Below are 17481 nucleotides of genomic sequence, written 5' to 3'. Positions count from 1 at the left end.
GGTTTGATTCCTGGTTTTACTGCAAACAGAAATAGGGAAAAACAAATAAACCAAACTGTTGAGTAGAGTATATTTTATACTTGAAAGACTAGAATGATCCCCTCTCCCTGGTTTTTATACAGATATTCAGACATCAGAAATAGCTTGTAGAATTAAGGAAGTATATGATTTGTTTCTCTCGTCTAGTCAGACAGTATTTTTAAATGAAAACAGGAATAAACATTTTTATACCATATTTTTATACTTGTTTTCAGAATCTTCACAAGGATTTATAAAAGCAAGAGATATTAAAAGTTCACAGGTAAAAATAAAGAGAGAAAAAGAGAACCAAAAAGTAGGATCATATAACAGTGGAACAAGGTTCGGACTCTTGTACTGGGGGGGCTGGAGAGAGGGCTCAGAGCTTAAGAGATCTCACTGCTCTTGGGGAAGACCCAGTTTTGATTCTAGCAGCCACATGGCAGCTCACAATTGCTTGTAACTCCAGTTCTAAGGGGTTTAATGTCCCCTCTTCTGGCCTCATTAAGTTCCCCACATGCACATGGTACATATAAACTTTCACAACAAGCTCAGATCAAATAAATAAACGATTTTTTTTTTGTGCACTACAAAAGGAATATGGTATCAATGACTTGGGTCGCCGCTGTATGTGGCTTTTAGTACCTGGGCTGAGGTGTGCTGTACATATAAAACATTCCAAATATTAAAGGCTTTGTACAAACAGTCACAATATTAGCTTAATGTTGGTATGATTGTAGTTTGTAAATTTTGTATGAAATAAATAAGATTAATTCCATCAGTTTTCTTTTAATACTTAATGTTGCTATTAGCAAAATGTAAGCATGCACACGTGGCTCTCATTTCTTACTCATGTTTCTTTCACATATTGATTAGAAGCAGGCAAGTTTGTCAGTATGTGGAAAGATCATCAAAAGCAATTTGTTTTGAGGTTATTTTATCCCTAGATGAGTGGGTAACTGACCTACTTAAAACTATATATATATAACCATTTTAAGAATGATTACATAAGGTAGTTTTTAACAAGGAAAGGATTAAGGATGCATAATTTAAATATTAGAGGGTATGCATGGAAGGTCCTATTAAGTCCAAAACAAATGTACTCGTGGTCTTTCTTTGATATTCATTGTCTTCCTCGTTTAATAAGTCAAGAAGTATCCTGCACAAAATTTCTCCAGTTAACCTATTAATTGAGATGGTTCGTAGCATTCTCTTTCATTATCTTCAGTAAATAAAATATTCAATAACTAGTACCTGCAAAATTAATCCTTAAAACATTTAAACAAAAACTAAATAGTGTGTCATTCTTTAAAATAAGATCTACTTATCTCTAAGTTGGGATGAATATGGATGAGGTACACATTCTTGTTTGCTGTGACTCCTTAAGGAGAAAAGTGTAGTTAATTGAGTCTGTCTGTCTAATGATTTCAGCAGTCTAATGATTTAAGTCAACATGTGTCTTATTTATGCATATATGTATGTGTAGGTGTGTTTGTTTATCTCATACATACTTATTTAGCACTTACTCTGTGCCAGGCACTGTTCTGAGAAAATCAGTAACTGTTTATCTAAAAATGTGATGCTTGCATGGTACTTACTCAGTCATGCCCTGTTCTAATGTCTCATGCATACTAATGCTCTTATTCCGAGCAGAGCAAGGCAGAGACACTTAAGTGACACTTGCAGGCTCACACAGCTGCCTGTGAGGTCGTTGGGAGCCACCTCTGTGTGCAGCCTGGCCGCCCCACTGCTGTCCTCTTAGCAGCTCTCTTGTTTTACTCCCTTTTATTCCTGGGCAGTGTGACTTGGATTTAGGCCCAGATGATGCCGTCTTTTCTGTTGCAGAGGTTCATAGATGCTCTCTATAACTACCTACAAATTCTGCAGTCAGAACAGGTGATAACAGAGCTCCTTTCTAAAGGTAGAGCGTTTTTTGTAGCTTCCTGTGAATTTATGATTCACTGTGTTAACTAATAGGTAGGATTATGTGGTAGTTATACAAAATAGTTTCATGTAACAGCTGTATTTATATTAAAAGTAAACTTAAGCCATTTAAGCCATAAACTGGAAATGGTATGGATATGCAGTTGCTCTTCTCCTTACCCCACTGTTAACACTTAGGTAGGTCACATTTCCTTATTAAATTAGCATCTATCAAGTTCTTTGGTGTTTTGATGTTTTCAAGTCATTCCTTAAGTGAAGAATGTGCATAGTGTAAGCATGGTCCAGAGTGATTTTTTTTTTTTTAATACAGCTGCTTTCAGGCTTTACAGCAGACAGAAATGCAGAGCAAGAAATACTATAATGTATTTTTTTGCTTGCTTTGTCTTTCGTGCTAGTTACTTTTTTTGGTAAACATTGGAGTTTCATCACAATTTTAAAATGCTTTTCCTTTCTCAGGCTTCCATCACCACACCCACAGTTGAAATCATTATTCTTGTTATAAAAAACAGCAGAGTTGCCAACAACTTCTCAAAGTGTCCTTAAAATGCCCTATCTTCTCATTTCAAAGGTATCTTTCAGAATTTTGTGCCTGAAAATATTCCTGATTACATACATTCATTCATATAACAAATATTTACTGTATTACTGCAAGTCATATGCCAATTCCTTCACTGAACAAAACACATGGTCGTCGAACTCTTGGTGCTTACTAACTGTATGTTTAAGTTAATTGTGTAAAAGGAAGATATAAATTACATAGATTAAAGAACTTAGGATGTAATATTCCATTTTTATCTAGACTGTCTTTTATAAAGTTAAATGGTACTATAAAACTCCAATGTAGATCTCTCAGGTCCATGTGAAGATGCCACACACATGTCGACCAGCCATTTCTGTAGCATCTGCCACTGACGATCGTTCTACATACCTTCAATAGATCACATTTCATATTTTCATTATCATCAGCATCTTTGCTAACATAGGAAGGACCACCTCTGTACTAATCAGTTTCCTCTCTTTAACTCAGGCCATTTCATATCAGCAAAAACCCAGAAGGAATCCAGGTCATCATTTATTCAGACAGACATTTCTAAGTTTTCCAGTCATTTTAATTGAATTTGTTTAAACTTTGGATTTTCAGAGTGATTGACAGGTCAGTGATGAATATCTGGAGATGAAAAACTCCAAGTAAAGGAACAGATCTGAGAATCCACAGGAGAGGGACATAAATGCTAATTACACATAGACTTTAATTCCTGGTTTGCCATAGTTGCCTGCAGGTGTGTATCTTGGCTATGGTCTATTCTCAGAGCCTCGTTTGTATCTGAGATTTTCTTTAATAATGTTGCCGCCATGAAGAGCTCTTTAATCTCTGACTCATTTGCAATTCTCTTTCTCTTGACATAGGAAATAATTAATTGAAAGATGAATGTAGTTGTTATTTCTTTTGGTTAGTGAATATTAAAGGGTGTGTGTGGGAGGTGTGTCCCATGGGTTCCCTTGAAAGGCAGTCCCTGGGCGGCACCTCAGGCTGACCGTCTGGCCTGGAAGCACAGGTGTTCTGCTGTTGTCCTTACTCCACCGTAGCCACAACTACTCCTGTTGTGACCCTGTTGAATAGAGAATGTTCCCAGTAATACTTCTCTTCTAATAGCTGACCCCTTTCGTCTCTGGTTGAGGAGGAAGCTTAACACTAGCATGTACAAGGTAATTTTGAGATTCACTTCATTTTTAAGCATTGATAATTTTTTTTCTTTCCTCCTGCTAGTAGGAATTAGGGGCATGAATTTGTTGAATGGGTTATTGAAAATTCAGGGGTATGTCTACTTTGTTGTTTCCATTTATTTAAAAATTCTTTTATTAATTCTTCAAAAATTTCATACAATGTATTTAAATCATATTCTTGTCTCCTAGTTCCTCATAGATCCATTCCTATCACCTTAACTCCTCCCCCCCCCAACTTCACTTCCCTTTTTCCTCTTCTTAAATTTAATAACTCATCAGCTCACTTTTGCAGTCCATATGTTTCTGGGTATGGACCATCCCCTGGAATATGATGAATACACCAGAAGCCACACCCTTAAAGAAAATCAGCTCTCCCTTCCTGGTAGCCCATCAGCTGCCTATAGCTCCTCTGCTTAGGTGGGGCTGATGAGACCCTTGTTATTTTCTTTCTGGACTGTTGACTTGGTTGATCTCGTATGGCTCTTGAGCAGACTACCATAGCCGCTGTGAGCTCATAAGTGCATTGATCCTGGAAGGTCCCATGGCCTCTGGCTCTTAAGATCTCCGTTCCCCTCTTCTAGGATGGTCCCTGAGATTTGGGGAAAGGTTGTGAGATAGATTTCCCATTTGATACTTGGTTTGGCCACCCGTTCATGCTTGGCTGTCATTTTGACCTCCTGTATGTGCTTTTCTCCATGGCTTCAGATACTCTTGTTAGTTTTACAGCTTCTTATTTTTGTAGTTACGCTGGAGGCCTTTTCTTCAGAGTTTTGAGTGAACTAACTTACCTAGAGACTACTTTCTAGAGTCTGCATCACCCATGCTCCCTCCCATGGCTTGTCCCAACTTTGTCCTATATTAACTGAGTTCAGCTCTATGCAAGGAAACATTTTAAAACTCTGAAGTATTTGTAGGTCTCTGCACATTTCTCATATTTATAAAATTTGACTGCAGATGCCTGCTTTTAGGAGTCATCCTTACTTAAGTCATCTTCATGATTTACACAGTTTCAATTCTTTGTGCCTGGTCTCTGATATGGTTCCTATTTTTTGGTTTGGCAGTTTTCCCCCACATTTAAAAGTATGATTTGGACCCTGTCTCGAAAAACCAAAAAAAAAAAAAAAAAAAAGTATGATTTGGTGGTCTCCAGGTTAGTAATTTGACAGTTGAAATTTTAAGATCTTTGTCTCTTTTATGTGGTTTTTGAAAAACTCATGTATGTGTGTTCATGTTTGTATGTATGTGTTAATAACATATTTGTAGAGATTTAATAGAAGTCATCATCAGATGTCTTTCTTTTCTTATTTTTGAAAGAAGTCTTTTATTGAACCTGGAGCTCACCAATTTGTCTAGGGGTCCTTTTGTCTCTGCCCCCTGGTGCTGAGTTTACATGCATGTGCTATTGTCCTGTTTTCTTTTTTAGGTGGATGTTGGGAATAGAACTCAAACCCTTATGTTTTTTGTGGGAAGCACTTTACCAACTGAAACATCTCCTGAGTCCCTTCTTGTTTTGTTTTTAACAGACAAACTAAAAGGATTGGGTTGGTGTTGATTAGCAATATACATGAACTTAATGTCTGTACAGTACGCTGTCTTTAAAAAAAGGCATTCTCTACTCAGAAATAAATGGCTTCATGCTGCTTGAGTCGGAGTTTGTCTTTACTGTAGATATATAAAGCTTGGCTAAGGCCCAAACCAAAGCTTACAAATATGACCTGTAATGTTCCCTAATGAATCCTACATAATTAGTTATGACATATGAACACACTTATATTAAACTATTTCTTAAAGAGATAGTATTGTTCAGTATCCCCACAGTTTCTTTATTGTACTCTGTTTTCATTTTATGCATGCAGCTTTCTGTTTGTTTGCATGTCCTTTGTTCGTTGAAAACTTAATGATTCTTCTGGCCTCCTCTGTCCTTGTATACCTTTTATCCCCCCTCAAACCTTCCTAACTCCAACTGTGTTGCTATTAGACCTAGTTAGCTGTGTCACTTCGATTTAGACACTGTGAAATCAGATCCAACCATCCTTGTGATTGCCATCTTGTTCTTCTTGATAGTTCTTTCCTTGGCCCAGGAGAAGTTAGGGTGGACTGAAATTTCACGCAGTCTTTCTGAGGAGGCAAGTCATATATTTAGACACAGGTGTTTGATGCAGAAATGGTCTAAGAAGTATTTTATTGTAACATCTGGTGGTTGTTCAAGAATTCTGCCAACCTAGTAGTTCCAGTAGAATTTGTGTCATATAGGACTTTTGTTCAATCAGTGGTTTTCTTAGTTTCTTTTTAAAAACAAACTATTCTTTTAGAGAGGCTTTAGGTTTAGGACCCTGCAGTATGTTGCCTTTGCAGATGGGCTTCTTGCATTTAATAATACACATTTGAGCTTCCTCTGTGTCTGTTCATGTTCATTTCCGTAGTGAATGATAGTTCACCATCAGGATTTCCCAGTTTCTATTAATCTCCCGAAGGTCATCATCGTTGCCTCTAATTATTGTCAGCTGTGAACAAAACTACTGTTAACGCCCACGTCTTCAACTCAAGTAAATTCAAGGAGATATTTCTGAATAGAATTTATGCTTAGTTGTTTAAGAAATTACTGAACTGTCTTCCAACATTTAATATCAATGGCGGTTGCATTCCCAGCAGGAGTGAGTGAGAATTCCTTTGCTCCACACTCTTGCAAAGCCTTTGTATTATCCCAGATTATGGAATTTGTCTTATAGTAGGATAGACAAATTCCATACTAAAACTATCCCTCCACAACATAGGGTAGAGGAATACTTTTGCAAAACTTGAAGATTCAACGTAGAGTCTTGTACATGGCAGCCAGGTGGTTTATTACCAAGTACCATCCTCAGCTCGTACTCCATTGCTTGAAATTGCAGTTACCTAGTGAGATTTTGAGTGGATCGTCGTTGCCAATGTTTTCTCATCATCTATATACTGTCTTTGTGTTGTTTGAGTCTTAGGACATTTCTTAATCAAATTGTTCTTTTTAGCTTCAAGAGCTTTTGGTGGGTTCTGGGTACTGTCCTTTCTCCATTATGTCTTTTATAGATCTTTTTTCTGCTATGTGTTAGCTGACTTTTTGTTGTTGCTTTTATCTCAGACCAATAAAGTCTACCTGATTGTGCAAGTGTCCATGACTGCCGTTGAGATGTCATAGACTTCTAAACCTAACACTCTTGATTATTTATTTCCAGGTCAATGTGACTGTGGACTACATTAGACCAGCCAGCCCAGCCACAGAAACGGTGCCTGCCTTTTCAGAGCGTACCTGTGCCACTGTCACCATTGGAGGAATGTGAGTGTTATAACTGGCAGAGACTTGGCTTTGGTTTTAAGAAGCTGAATACTCTGCTCAGTCAAATGCCCCCCTTTCGCATTGCTTTGCTTTCTCTTGCACTTAACCCAGTGGAGTATAATTATGTGCCTGTGTGGTACTTTCTATTTGTATAGTACTTTATAATTACTCATTAGCTAATCATATACTTCCATTATTGTTATTATTTAAGATTTATTGGGCTCTGTGTGTTTGGCCCTATGAAATCCATTATTACTATTAATAGTGCTATTTATTGAATATCAAGCTGTCCCTAGGTACTAACCAAAATTAGTTAAGAGCTTCTGTATGTTGGTTTAGAAAGGTGAATTTTAGAAGGGAGAGAGAAGCTAAGCTAAGTGGACATTTTCTTTATATAGAGATGATGTGCTTCTATGCCCCAGCTGCATTTCAAGGTCTCTGGGTAGCCTTGCTGATCAGAGTCTTTCAAGGGAAGTTTCTGACAATGGAGGGAGGAAACCTGCTGGGCCATGCTCTCATAACATATAGTAGTAAGACAATCAGTCAGTCCCCAGTAGCAATTCTTACTATGCATACAACATACCAGCACTGTCCTTGTTCCCTCCCTCCTTAACAGTCCTAAGTGCTCTTTGTTACCAAACTGGTATTTTTCATTTCTTTGAAGGGGAAGCAAAGAATGGGGCTTTCATCAAAACAGGGATTGTCTTATCGAACGTACAATGAAGCCCAGTATGAGATACGCATCTAAGTGACAGCAATAACCCAAAAGGGATAAATATGTTTTACTACGTAGCTTCTGATACATAGCTTCTAGAACTCTCCTATGGGGCAGAAACCTCCCCTCATTCTTGCTTTTGTATATGGAAGTACTATTTTTAGGGAGCTCCCACTCCTGTGTCAGCTTCTGACTGATCAGATACTATTTTGAAATGTGTAAAACTAGGTCATGTTTTGGTCGTCACTCTATCTATCTTGTATTTATTATCAATTTATCATCAGTTCTTTCAAACTGAGTGTATGTTTCTGTATTGGAAAATGCTGGAGATTAGTAACCTGTATTAAAATTGTGACTGGAGAAAACAGTAGTCGTTTCCATAGATTACTGCGCCTGCTCTCTAATTCCTGGGAAACAGTTTCATGTCTGTACAAACATGCATCTTTATTTTTGGCAGATGGCCTCCACCAACGTTTAACACTTCATCAGAATTGATTGTCTTATATACATACCACAAAAGTATATTTAAAAATCAATTTATAGTGCCAAAAATCAGATACTTGGGAACCAACTGTAGTTGGTTGTTTTAATATTTATTTATGCCTTGGGGGTGATGCCAACATGACCTCATTTGAATTCCTTCATTAACTGACTTTTGGATTTCTTTAATTCTTTAGGATAATCTGGGACAGCCAACTTTAATGAATTTTCACATTAGGAAAAGAGTTGTGGCTTTGCCCTGTTACTCAGACCTTCAGGTTCAAGTTTATTTTATCACTTCATCATTCCGTTCAGGTTTTTATTTAATAGTCCACCAAATGTGGATTCACTAGGTGGAATGAGAGAGAGTTACTTCCCTAGTATTTCTATAATGGCTGTGCTGTTTACAGTCCCACAAATAGTGCTCGAGATCTCCTTTCTGCCAACAGCCTTTGTGACTTGTTACTGTTCTGACCATGACTGGAGAGAGGTGATACCTCACTGTCCTTTCAGGTCACATTTTTTTTTTTTTAAATTTGCTTTGTCACTAGTGACAGTGACTATGTTCTAATATGATCATTTGTATGCTTTCTTTTAAGAAATTTCTATTCCAGTGATTTGCCTATTTCAAAGTTCAATCATTTGCTTTTTGGCTATTGAGTTCTTTGCATTTCTTATGTATCCTGTACTTGGTTTATTTGGAAAAGAGAGACTTGATATATTCTTGATATTAGAGGTTACCGATATTGTTGAAGCTATCATTCCCTAGGAATTTTGTCTCCTCTATTTTTTGTCAAAGCTCCAGTAGCCAGCAGACACAAAGCACAGGGAATTTGTTGACTGATTTGTTAACTGTAATGCTGTTTGGGTCCCTTCAGGTCACATACCTAGAAGTATATTTTCATATTTTCAGATCTCCAGTGCATAAGAAACATGGGCACTTACTTGGTATCCTAGAGAACAGCATCTGAAATGAGGAATTAAAAATACTAATTAAAGAACCTTAAAAATTTCAAAGTTTTCTTTTTCTTTTTCCGTTACAGTTCTCTGACTCACTTGTTTTGCAGACATTTTAAAATCATAAAGTTATTTCTTATGTACTTAGATATCATTGCTTAATGTTATTTTTTTTTGAGAAGTATAATTAAAATAACAAGCACCACCAGGAAAAACTTGACTTGGAACCAAAGCAAATGACTGGACAAATCCAAGTTTGTGAGAGTGGGCCTCCGTCCCTGTCACTAGCATCTGCCCTGTACTTGCTGTGGCCATGGGCTGTGTGGGTATATTAAGGGTGTTCTGTAGTAAGCACTTCCTTTCTGGAAGGAAGGCTCATCAGGCTAGTGTGCAGTGCAGGAGAGACCTGTCCAAAGGATTGCAGGCGTCCATGCCTGTGTGGCCTGTTGCACACCTCATGGCTCTCCTGTTGTTGCGACTCTCCTGACGAGAAGTGCACATTTGAAGTTGGTGATTCCAGGGGAGTAGGCAGAGAGAGGCGGATGAGATGGTGTCGTGCAGAGGGTTGTTTTAAAAGAAACTTTTAGATGTGCCACACATGCAAAATGTGTGAATGTCTGTGTCTCAGTAGGACTCAGTGAAACCCTTATGGCTTCCCCTTGATGTATGGAAGGGCTGTGATTCCAGGCCCTTGCTGTTGTCACCCAGGCTGCAGCTCCCAGTGTCTAACCATCTGAGGAACTGATGCAGACAGGGTTCATCATTCCTCTGATAGATTAATTTTTTTTCTTGATTAACTTCACTGTGGAGTTGGCAAGAGCTGTTATCTGTTAATCAAAACAGTTTAAATAAAAAATAAAAAGATCAACCTTGAGTCTTTCTCATTCTCTAGCTCCTGAGTTGGGGATTTTCTGATCTTTTTAGGCCTGGTTTGTGATGTGAAGCTGTCAAGATGGTGCTTCCTGTTAATTACTTTTTATTGTATTTAAGACACTTAAATAACTCTTCTTGTGATTTAGTCTTCTATGTAATTAGCTGCAGTGATTAAAATCTCATTCTTTCCTTTTTGCCAGTGCTTTCTTGAAAAGTGAAAATTTTCTGGGGTGACCTTTCCCAGTGTCGGACTTCTCAATTACTTTGAGCTCCAATTTAGTAAATCCATAAAATCTATCAGATTATATTTCATATGTTTTCTGTATATTGTATTAAAATTTATTAAAATTCACCTACAAATAAAACTAGGGTCAAGCTTCACACAGTTGCACACTCCATTTTACCAATTTCCCAACTTCATCCCTGGAAATAGCCATCTCAACAATTGTCAGCCAAGCCATTTCCACACAATGGTGAAATGGTGGAGGGGCCCATGTCTACAGACGGGTAAAGAATGGCTTATACAGGGAGTACAGACTACAAGTAGTGGGAAGATGCTGGTTTATATCTATCTTACAAGCTTACTTTTTAAGAGAGATGGTCTGGTTTTTGTAACAGGCTTGCTCTGTGTTTTCCACCTGTATTCCTGACTCACCTTTCTTGATCCCTTCATAGCCTCTACTACTCATCTTGATACTTGTATGAATATAGGGCCTTGCTGCCCGAGGGAGTGCTGTAGGACTTCTGGGTGACCTCTTTGTTCCAGGGGTGTCATCCAGCAGACTCAGCCTCATCTTTGCGAACCCCTTCTTCTGTGTGTGCATTGTTCACAGATTAACTTCACTTTCCTAGAGTCATTTGAGCCAGACTTTTGAACTAGCAAGCAAACAGGCTGACTTTTGCTTTTCTTCGGTTTTGATTTTCAGGGAGTTTTGTTCCAGCTGTTCCACTGAAGCATTGGGTTGTCTTGTCTCACTCTGCTAGAATAATTCCTTTTTAATCCTAGTTAGTCCCTCCCTCCCCAGTCACAATAAGAATAAGTATCATGCAATCTCCAGCTTTTCTACCTCAGGTTCCATAGCTTTGAAGCTCTCTCTGTTAGCCAATCTACCCATCAGTTTTCAATTCCTAAAACATAGCAGAAGTATTTCACTTTCAGTCTAAACTGGTATGAAAGGATTCTCTTTCTGACCAGACCCCACCCCTACCTGCATTTAAAAGAGATGGTTGTTTTCTGGGAGGCATGAGCCTCTTGATTTGTGCAGTTTCACTTTGAGCGATAGAGAGACTTCCATTGGTTTGTCTGTGTCATTAAGTGGTTAAAAATACTTGAGACAGAGGATGACTCTGTCCTCTGATAGCTCAAGTACAGCAATCATTTGAAGAGATGTGCCCTATAAGGCACTATAAGAACATGCCGGGGGACAAGTCCACTTGAAATCGTGTTGAGTTTCAGGCAAATCTGTCTCTTTTATTCAAATATTTTGTGACTATCTGTGAAGTCTTGCTTCTTTAAAGCTTTCGGTTTTTGATTACTTGATAGCATCATTGCTTTATGGATCCCCAGTGTGGTTTTTTATAATGGCACCTGTGGATGTACAAATTATGTGAGAGGTTTCTCTTTCCCTATATTTCTTTTTACAGTAGCAGTTGAGTGGGCTGCCTGACTTCTGTGGACTTGAATGTTTCTCGAATTGATTTAGAACTCCCTTTTTCTTTTTCTCATAGCATTCCATGGAGAGCCCAAGAGATAGCGAAGCTTTGCTTCAGAACAGGAAGTTTTTCTCGGGGAATACTGTCTTGGAATATTGATAAATGCAGGCCCAATAAGGGAGTGGTTGAGGCTGCTGTCTCCTAAGGACCATCAGGCTTGTGTTGTTTATTTAACTTTATGTGTATGGGTATCTTGCCTGCATGTATGTCTAGGCAGCACTTTTGAGCCTGGTACCTGTGGAAGCCAGAAGAGGGCATCAGATTCTCCCTAAGTATTGGCTGAATGATTATGAGCCAGTGCACCATATAGGTGCCAGGAATCCAACCCAGATATTTTGACAGAGCAACCTTAACCACTAAGCCATCCTTTTAGCACCTTAAGATTCAGTTTTATTTTATTTTATTTTTTGTAGACCTGTAGTATTTACTCTTTAGACCAACATAGACCAACATACTGGAAACATAGATTTCTTGGTTATTACTAACTCAAGATAGAGTTCTCAGATGTGTCTTCCCATTTCTATAATAAACAATACCCAAATTAATACTCGAAATCCATTATTAAATTTCTACAGTAAAGAGTTATTTCTATAGACAAGCTTTACTTCAAAAGATTATGTGTAAATCTGACAAATGTTCATATTACTGGCACCAACTTGTTCTTAATTCAACTGTCCATAGTTGGGAATAAACTAAATTCTATTTTGAACACACAAATTAATAAATACTTAGTGTTATAACTAGTTTAAAGGCATGGCCTATAATTCTTTTTTTGTTTTGTTTTTTCTTTTTTATTAAATTTTTTTTTAATTAAAAATTTCCACATCCTCCCTGCCTGCCTTTTCCCTCCCCCTCCCCCTCCCCCTACTCCCTACACCCCACTTCCCTCCCCCCTCCCTCTCCAAAGAGCAGTCAGGGTTCCCTGGCCCTGTGGGCAGTCCAAGGACCTCCCCCCTCTATCCAGGTCTAGGAAGGTGAGCATCCAAACAGGCTAGGCTCCCACAAAGCCAGTTCATGCAGTAGGATCAAAACTCAGTGCCATTGTCCTTGGCTTCTCAGCAGCCCTCATTGTCCACCATATTCAGAGAGTCTGGTTTTATCCCATGCATTTTCAGTCCTAGTCCAGCTGGCCTTGGTGATCTCCTAATAGATCAGCCCCACCGTCTCAGTGGGTGGGTGCCCCCCTTGCGGTCTTGACTTCCTTGCTCATGTTCTCCCTCCTTCTGTTCCTCATTTGGACCTTGGGAACTCAGTCCATTGCTCCAATGTGGGTCTCTGTCTCTATCTCCATTCATCGCCAGATGAAGGTTCTATGGTGATATGCAAGATATTCGTTAGTATGGCTATAGGATCGGGCCATTTCAGGCTCTCTCTCCTCAGCTGCCCAAGGACCTAGTTGGGTACATCTCTCTGAATCCCTGGGAACCCCTCTAGAGTCAAGGCTCTTGCCAACCCTAAAATGGCTCCCTTAATTAAGATATATACTTCCCTGCTCCCATATCCAACCTTCCATTATCCCAGCCATCCCATTCCCCCAAGTTCTCCCCATCCTCCCCTTCTCACTTTTCTCTCCCCATCTCCCCTTTCCCCCATTCCACCCTACCCCCCAGTTCCCAAATTTTTGCCCAGCAATCTTGACTACTACCAATATCCAGGGGGATAACTATATGTTTTTCTTTGGATTCACCTTCTTATTTAGCTTTTCTAAGATCGCAAATTATAGGCTCACTGTCCTATATTTATGGCTAAAAACCAATTATGAGTGAGTACATCCCACGTTCATTTTTGGGGGTCTGGGTTACCTCACTCAGGATAATGTTTTCTATTTCCATCCATTTGCATGCAAAATTCAAGAAGTCATTGTGTTTTATTGCTGAGTAGTACTCTAATGTGTATATATTCCTCACTTTCTTCATCCATTCTTCCGTGGAAGGGCATCTAGGTTGTTTCCAGGTTCTGGCTATTACAAATAATGCTGCTATGAACATAGTTGAACAAATACTTTTGTAGTATGATAGGGCATCTCCTGGGTATATTCCCAAGAGTGGTATTGCTGGGTCCTGGGGTAGGTTGATCGATCCCAAATTTCCTGAGAAACCGCCACACTGCTTTCCATAGTGATTGCACAAGTTTGCATTCCCACCAGCAATGGATGAGTGTACCCCTTTCTCCACAACCTCTCCAGCAAAGGCTATTGTTGGTGTTTTTGATTTTAGCCGTTCTGACAGGTGTAAGATGGTATCTCAAAGTTGTTTTGATTTGCATTTCCCTGATCACTAAGGAGGTTGAGCATGACCTTAACTGTCTTTTGACCATTTGAACTTCTTCTGTTGAGAATTCTCTGTTCAGTTCAGTGCCTCATTTTTTAATTGGGTTAATTAGCATTTTAACGTCTAGTTTCTTGAGTTCTTTATATATTTTGGAGATCAGACCTTTGTCTGTTGCGGGGTTGGTGAAGATCTTCTCCCAGTCAGTGGGTTGCCTTTTTGTCTTAGTGACAGTGTCCTTTGCTTTAGAGAAGCTTCTCAGTTTCAGGAGGTCCCATTTATTCAATGTTGCCCTTAATGTCTGTGCTGCTGGGGTTATATGTAGGAAGTGATCTCCTGTGCCCGTGTGTTTTAGAGTATTTTGAAGGAAGAGATGGGCAGGCGCCAAGGCAAGAATTCCTCCACCAATCTGAAAAACAACATGAACATACCAGAACCCAGTGATCAGACAACAGAAGGTCTTAAACACCCTAATCCAGAAGAAGGGGGAAAAGTGACATTATGAAAGCGATCGAGTCCCTTAAACAGCATGTAAAAAACGCCCTTATAGAAATGGATGAGAAGTATAACAGAAAGTTTGAAGAAATGAATAAATACGTAAAGGATACCCTGGGAAACCAAGAAAAAACAATCAGTTTTATTTTTAATTATTTGAATATGTGGGTATGTGGAATATGTGCACTTTTGAGTATAGGTATTTGTGGAATCCCAGGGAAGCTGTTGGATCCCTTAGAGGTTGAGTTCCTGGAGCTGCTAAATGTGGTTGTCGGGAACCCCCTCAGGTCCTTTGTAAGATCAGTAGTTTATAATGCCTGAGCTATCTTTCTATTCGTCCTTCTCCTTCTCCTTGCCCCCCCCCCGCCCCCGCTCTTTTTTCTTCTTCTAAAAAAGGTTCCCCGTAGCCCAGACTAACCTCAAACTTTACTATTTACTGGAGGGTGGACTTGCGTTCTTGACTCTTCTGCGTCAGCTTAGGTATAAAGTTGCAGGCATACGCCACCCTGCTTTTCTGATGGGTGTTCACTGGCTTTGCCAAATTTCTTTTTCTTTTTATTTTTTTATTAATATTTATTGAGCTCTACATTTTTCTCTGCTCCCCTCCCTCCCTGCCTCTCCCCTCCCCACTTCAATCCTACCTCAAGGTCCCCATGCTCCCAATTTCCTCAGGAGGTCTTGTCTTTTTCATGTAGATCTTGACCATTCTTACAGGTATAAAATGGAATCTCATAGCTGTTTTGATTTGCATTTCTCTTATGACTAATGATGTTGAACATTTCCTTAAGTGTCTTTCAGCCATTTTAGATTCCTCTGTTGAGAGTTCTCTGTAGGCTGTCATTTTGTCTTGTTGGCCGTGTCCTTTGCTTTACAGAAGCTTTTCAGTTTCGGGAAGTCCCATTTATTAATTGTTTCTCTCAGTGTCTGTGCTTCTGGGGTTATATTTAGAAAGTGGTTCCCTATGCTAATGTGTTCAAATGTACTTCGCACTTTCTCTTCTGTGAGGTTCAGTGTGGCTGGCTTTATGTTGAGGTCTTTGATCCATTTGGACTTTATTTTGTGCATGGTGATAGATATGGGTCTATTTTCAATCTACAAGTTGCTATACAGTTATTCCAGCACCACTTGTTAAATATGCTTTCTTTTTTTTCCATTTGATATTTTTTGCTTCTTTATCAAAGGTCAGGTGTTTGAAGATATGTGGATTGATATCCGCGTCTTCTGTTGAGTTCCATTGGTCTTCTTGTCTGTTCTTAGGCCAATACCAGGCTGTTTTCAATACTGTAGGTCTGTAGTAGAGTTTGAAGTCAGGGATTGTGATGCCTCCAGAAGTTCTTTTATTGTACAGCATTGTTTTGGCTATCCTGGGATTTTTGCTTTTCCAAATGAAGTTGAGTACCTTTTTTTTTTTTTTTTTTTTTTTGAGGTCTTTTTGCTGGGATTTTGATGGACATTGCATTTAATATGTAGATTGTTTTTGGTAAGATTGCAATTTTTACTATGTTAATTCTGCCTACCCAAGAACATGGGACATCTTTCTACTTTCTGGTGTCTTCTTCAATTTCTTTCTTCAAAGTTTTAAAGTTCTTGTCATACAAGTCTTCCACTTGTTTGGTTAGAGTTACTCTGAGATATTTTATGCTATTTGTGTCTATTATGAAGGATGTTGATTCTCTGATTTCTTCCCCAGCCCTTTTATCATCTGTGTACAGGAGGACTACTGATTTTTTTGAGTTAATCTTGTATCCTGCTACATTGCTGAAAGTGTTTATGAGTTGTAGAAGTTCCTTGGTAGAATTTTTGGGATCACTTATGTAAACTACCATATTAGCAGCAAATAGTGAGAGTTTGACTTCTTTCCAATTTGTATCCTTTGATCTCCCTTTGGTGACTTACTGCTCTTAATAGGACCTCAAGAACTATATTCATATGGAGAAAGTTGACAACCTTGTCTTGTTCCTGATTTTAGTAGAACCATTGGGAGTTTCTTTCCATTTAGTTTGATATTGGCTGTTGGCTTGCTGTTTATTGCCTTAATTATGTTTAGGTATGTTCCTTGTATCCCTGCTCTCTCCAAGACCTTTATCATGAAGGGATGTTGTATTTTGTCAAATGCTTTTTCAGCATCTAATGAGATGATCATGTGAAAAAATCAAGAGATTTTTCAGCTTGTTTACATGGTGGATTACGTTGACAGATTTTTGTATGTTGAACCATCCCTGCATCTGTGGGATGAAGCCGACTTGGTCATGGTGGATGATGGTTCTGATGTGTTCTTGGATTCGATTTGCTAGTCTTTTATTGAGTATTTTTGCATCAATGTTCATGAATGAGATTGGTCTATAATTCTCTTTCTTAGTATTGTCTTTCTGTGGTTTGGGTATCAGAGTAATTGTAGCTTCATAAAAAGAGCTTGGCAATGCTCCCTCTGTTTCTATTGTGTAGAATAATTTGGGGAGTATTGGTATTAATTTTTCTTTGAAAATCTTGTAGAATTCTGAGCTGAAACCATCTGGTCCTGGCCTTTTTTTGGTTTGGAGACTTTTGATAACTGTTTCTATTTCTTCAGCAATTATAGGTCTGTTTAATTTGCTTATCTGGTCTTGATTTAATTTTGGTAAGTGATATTTATCCAGAATGTTGTCCATTTCCTTTAAGTTTTCCAATTTTGTGGAGTACAGGTTTTCAAAATATGACCTGATGATCCTCTGTATTTCCTCCGTGTCTGTTGTTATGTCCCCTGTTTCATTTTTGATTTTGTTAATTTAGATATTCTCTTTCTTCCTTTTGGTTAGCTTGGATAAAAGTTTGTTTATTTTGTTAATTTTCTCGAACAACCAACTCTTTGTCTCATTGATTATTTGTATTGTTCTCTTTCTATTTTGTTGATTTTAGTTCTCAATCTGATTATTTCCTTCCGTCTAGTTCTCTTAGGTAACTTTGCTTCTTTTTGTTCTAAAGTTAATTCATTAGTGTGGAATTTT

General features: G+C 38.5%; 1 protein-coding gene across 1 annotated transcript in view; it reads left to right on the top strand.

The window, feature by feature from the left end:
- The window catches only part of Snd1 (staphylococcal nuclease and tudor domain containing 1), a 408394-nt gene that overhangs the window by 174936 nt on the left and 215977 nt on the right, over positions 1–17481 (top strand). The window contains exon 12 of the mRNA XM_057771546.1: positions 6897–6997. Within this exon, the coding sequence (XP_057627529.1) occupies positions 6897–6997 (101 nt within the window). The remainder of the gene's footprint in view (positions 1–6896; positions 6998–17481) is intronic.

Source organism: Chionomys nivalis, chromosome 1 (assembly GCF_950005125.1).
Source record: "Chionomys nivalis chromosome 1, mChiNiv1.1, whole genome shotgun sequence".
In the NCBI taxonomy this organism is placed as follows: domain Eukaryota; kingdom Metazoa; phylum Chordata; class Mammalia; order Rodentia; family Cricetidae; genus Chionomys; species Chionomys nivalis.
This window is presented reverse-complemented; position numbering and strand designations above follow the sequence as displayed.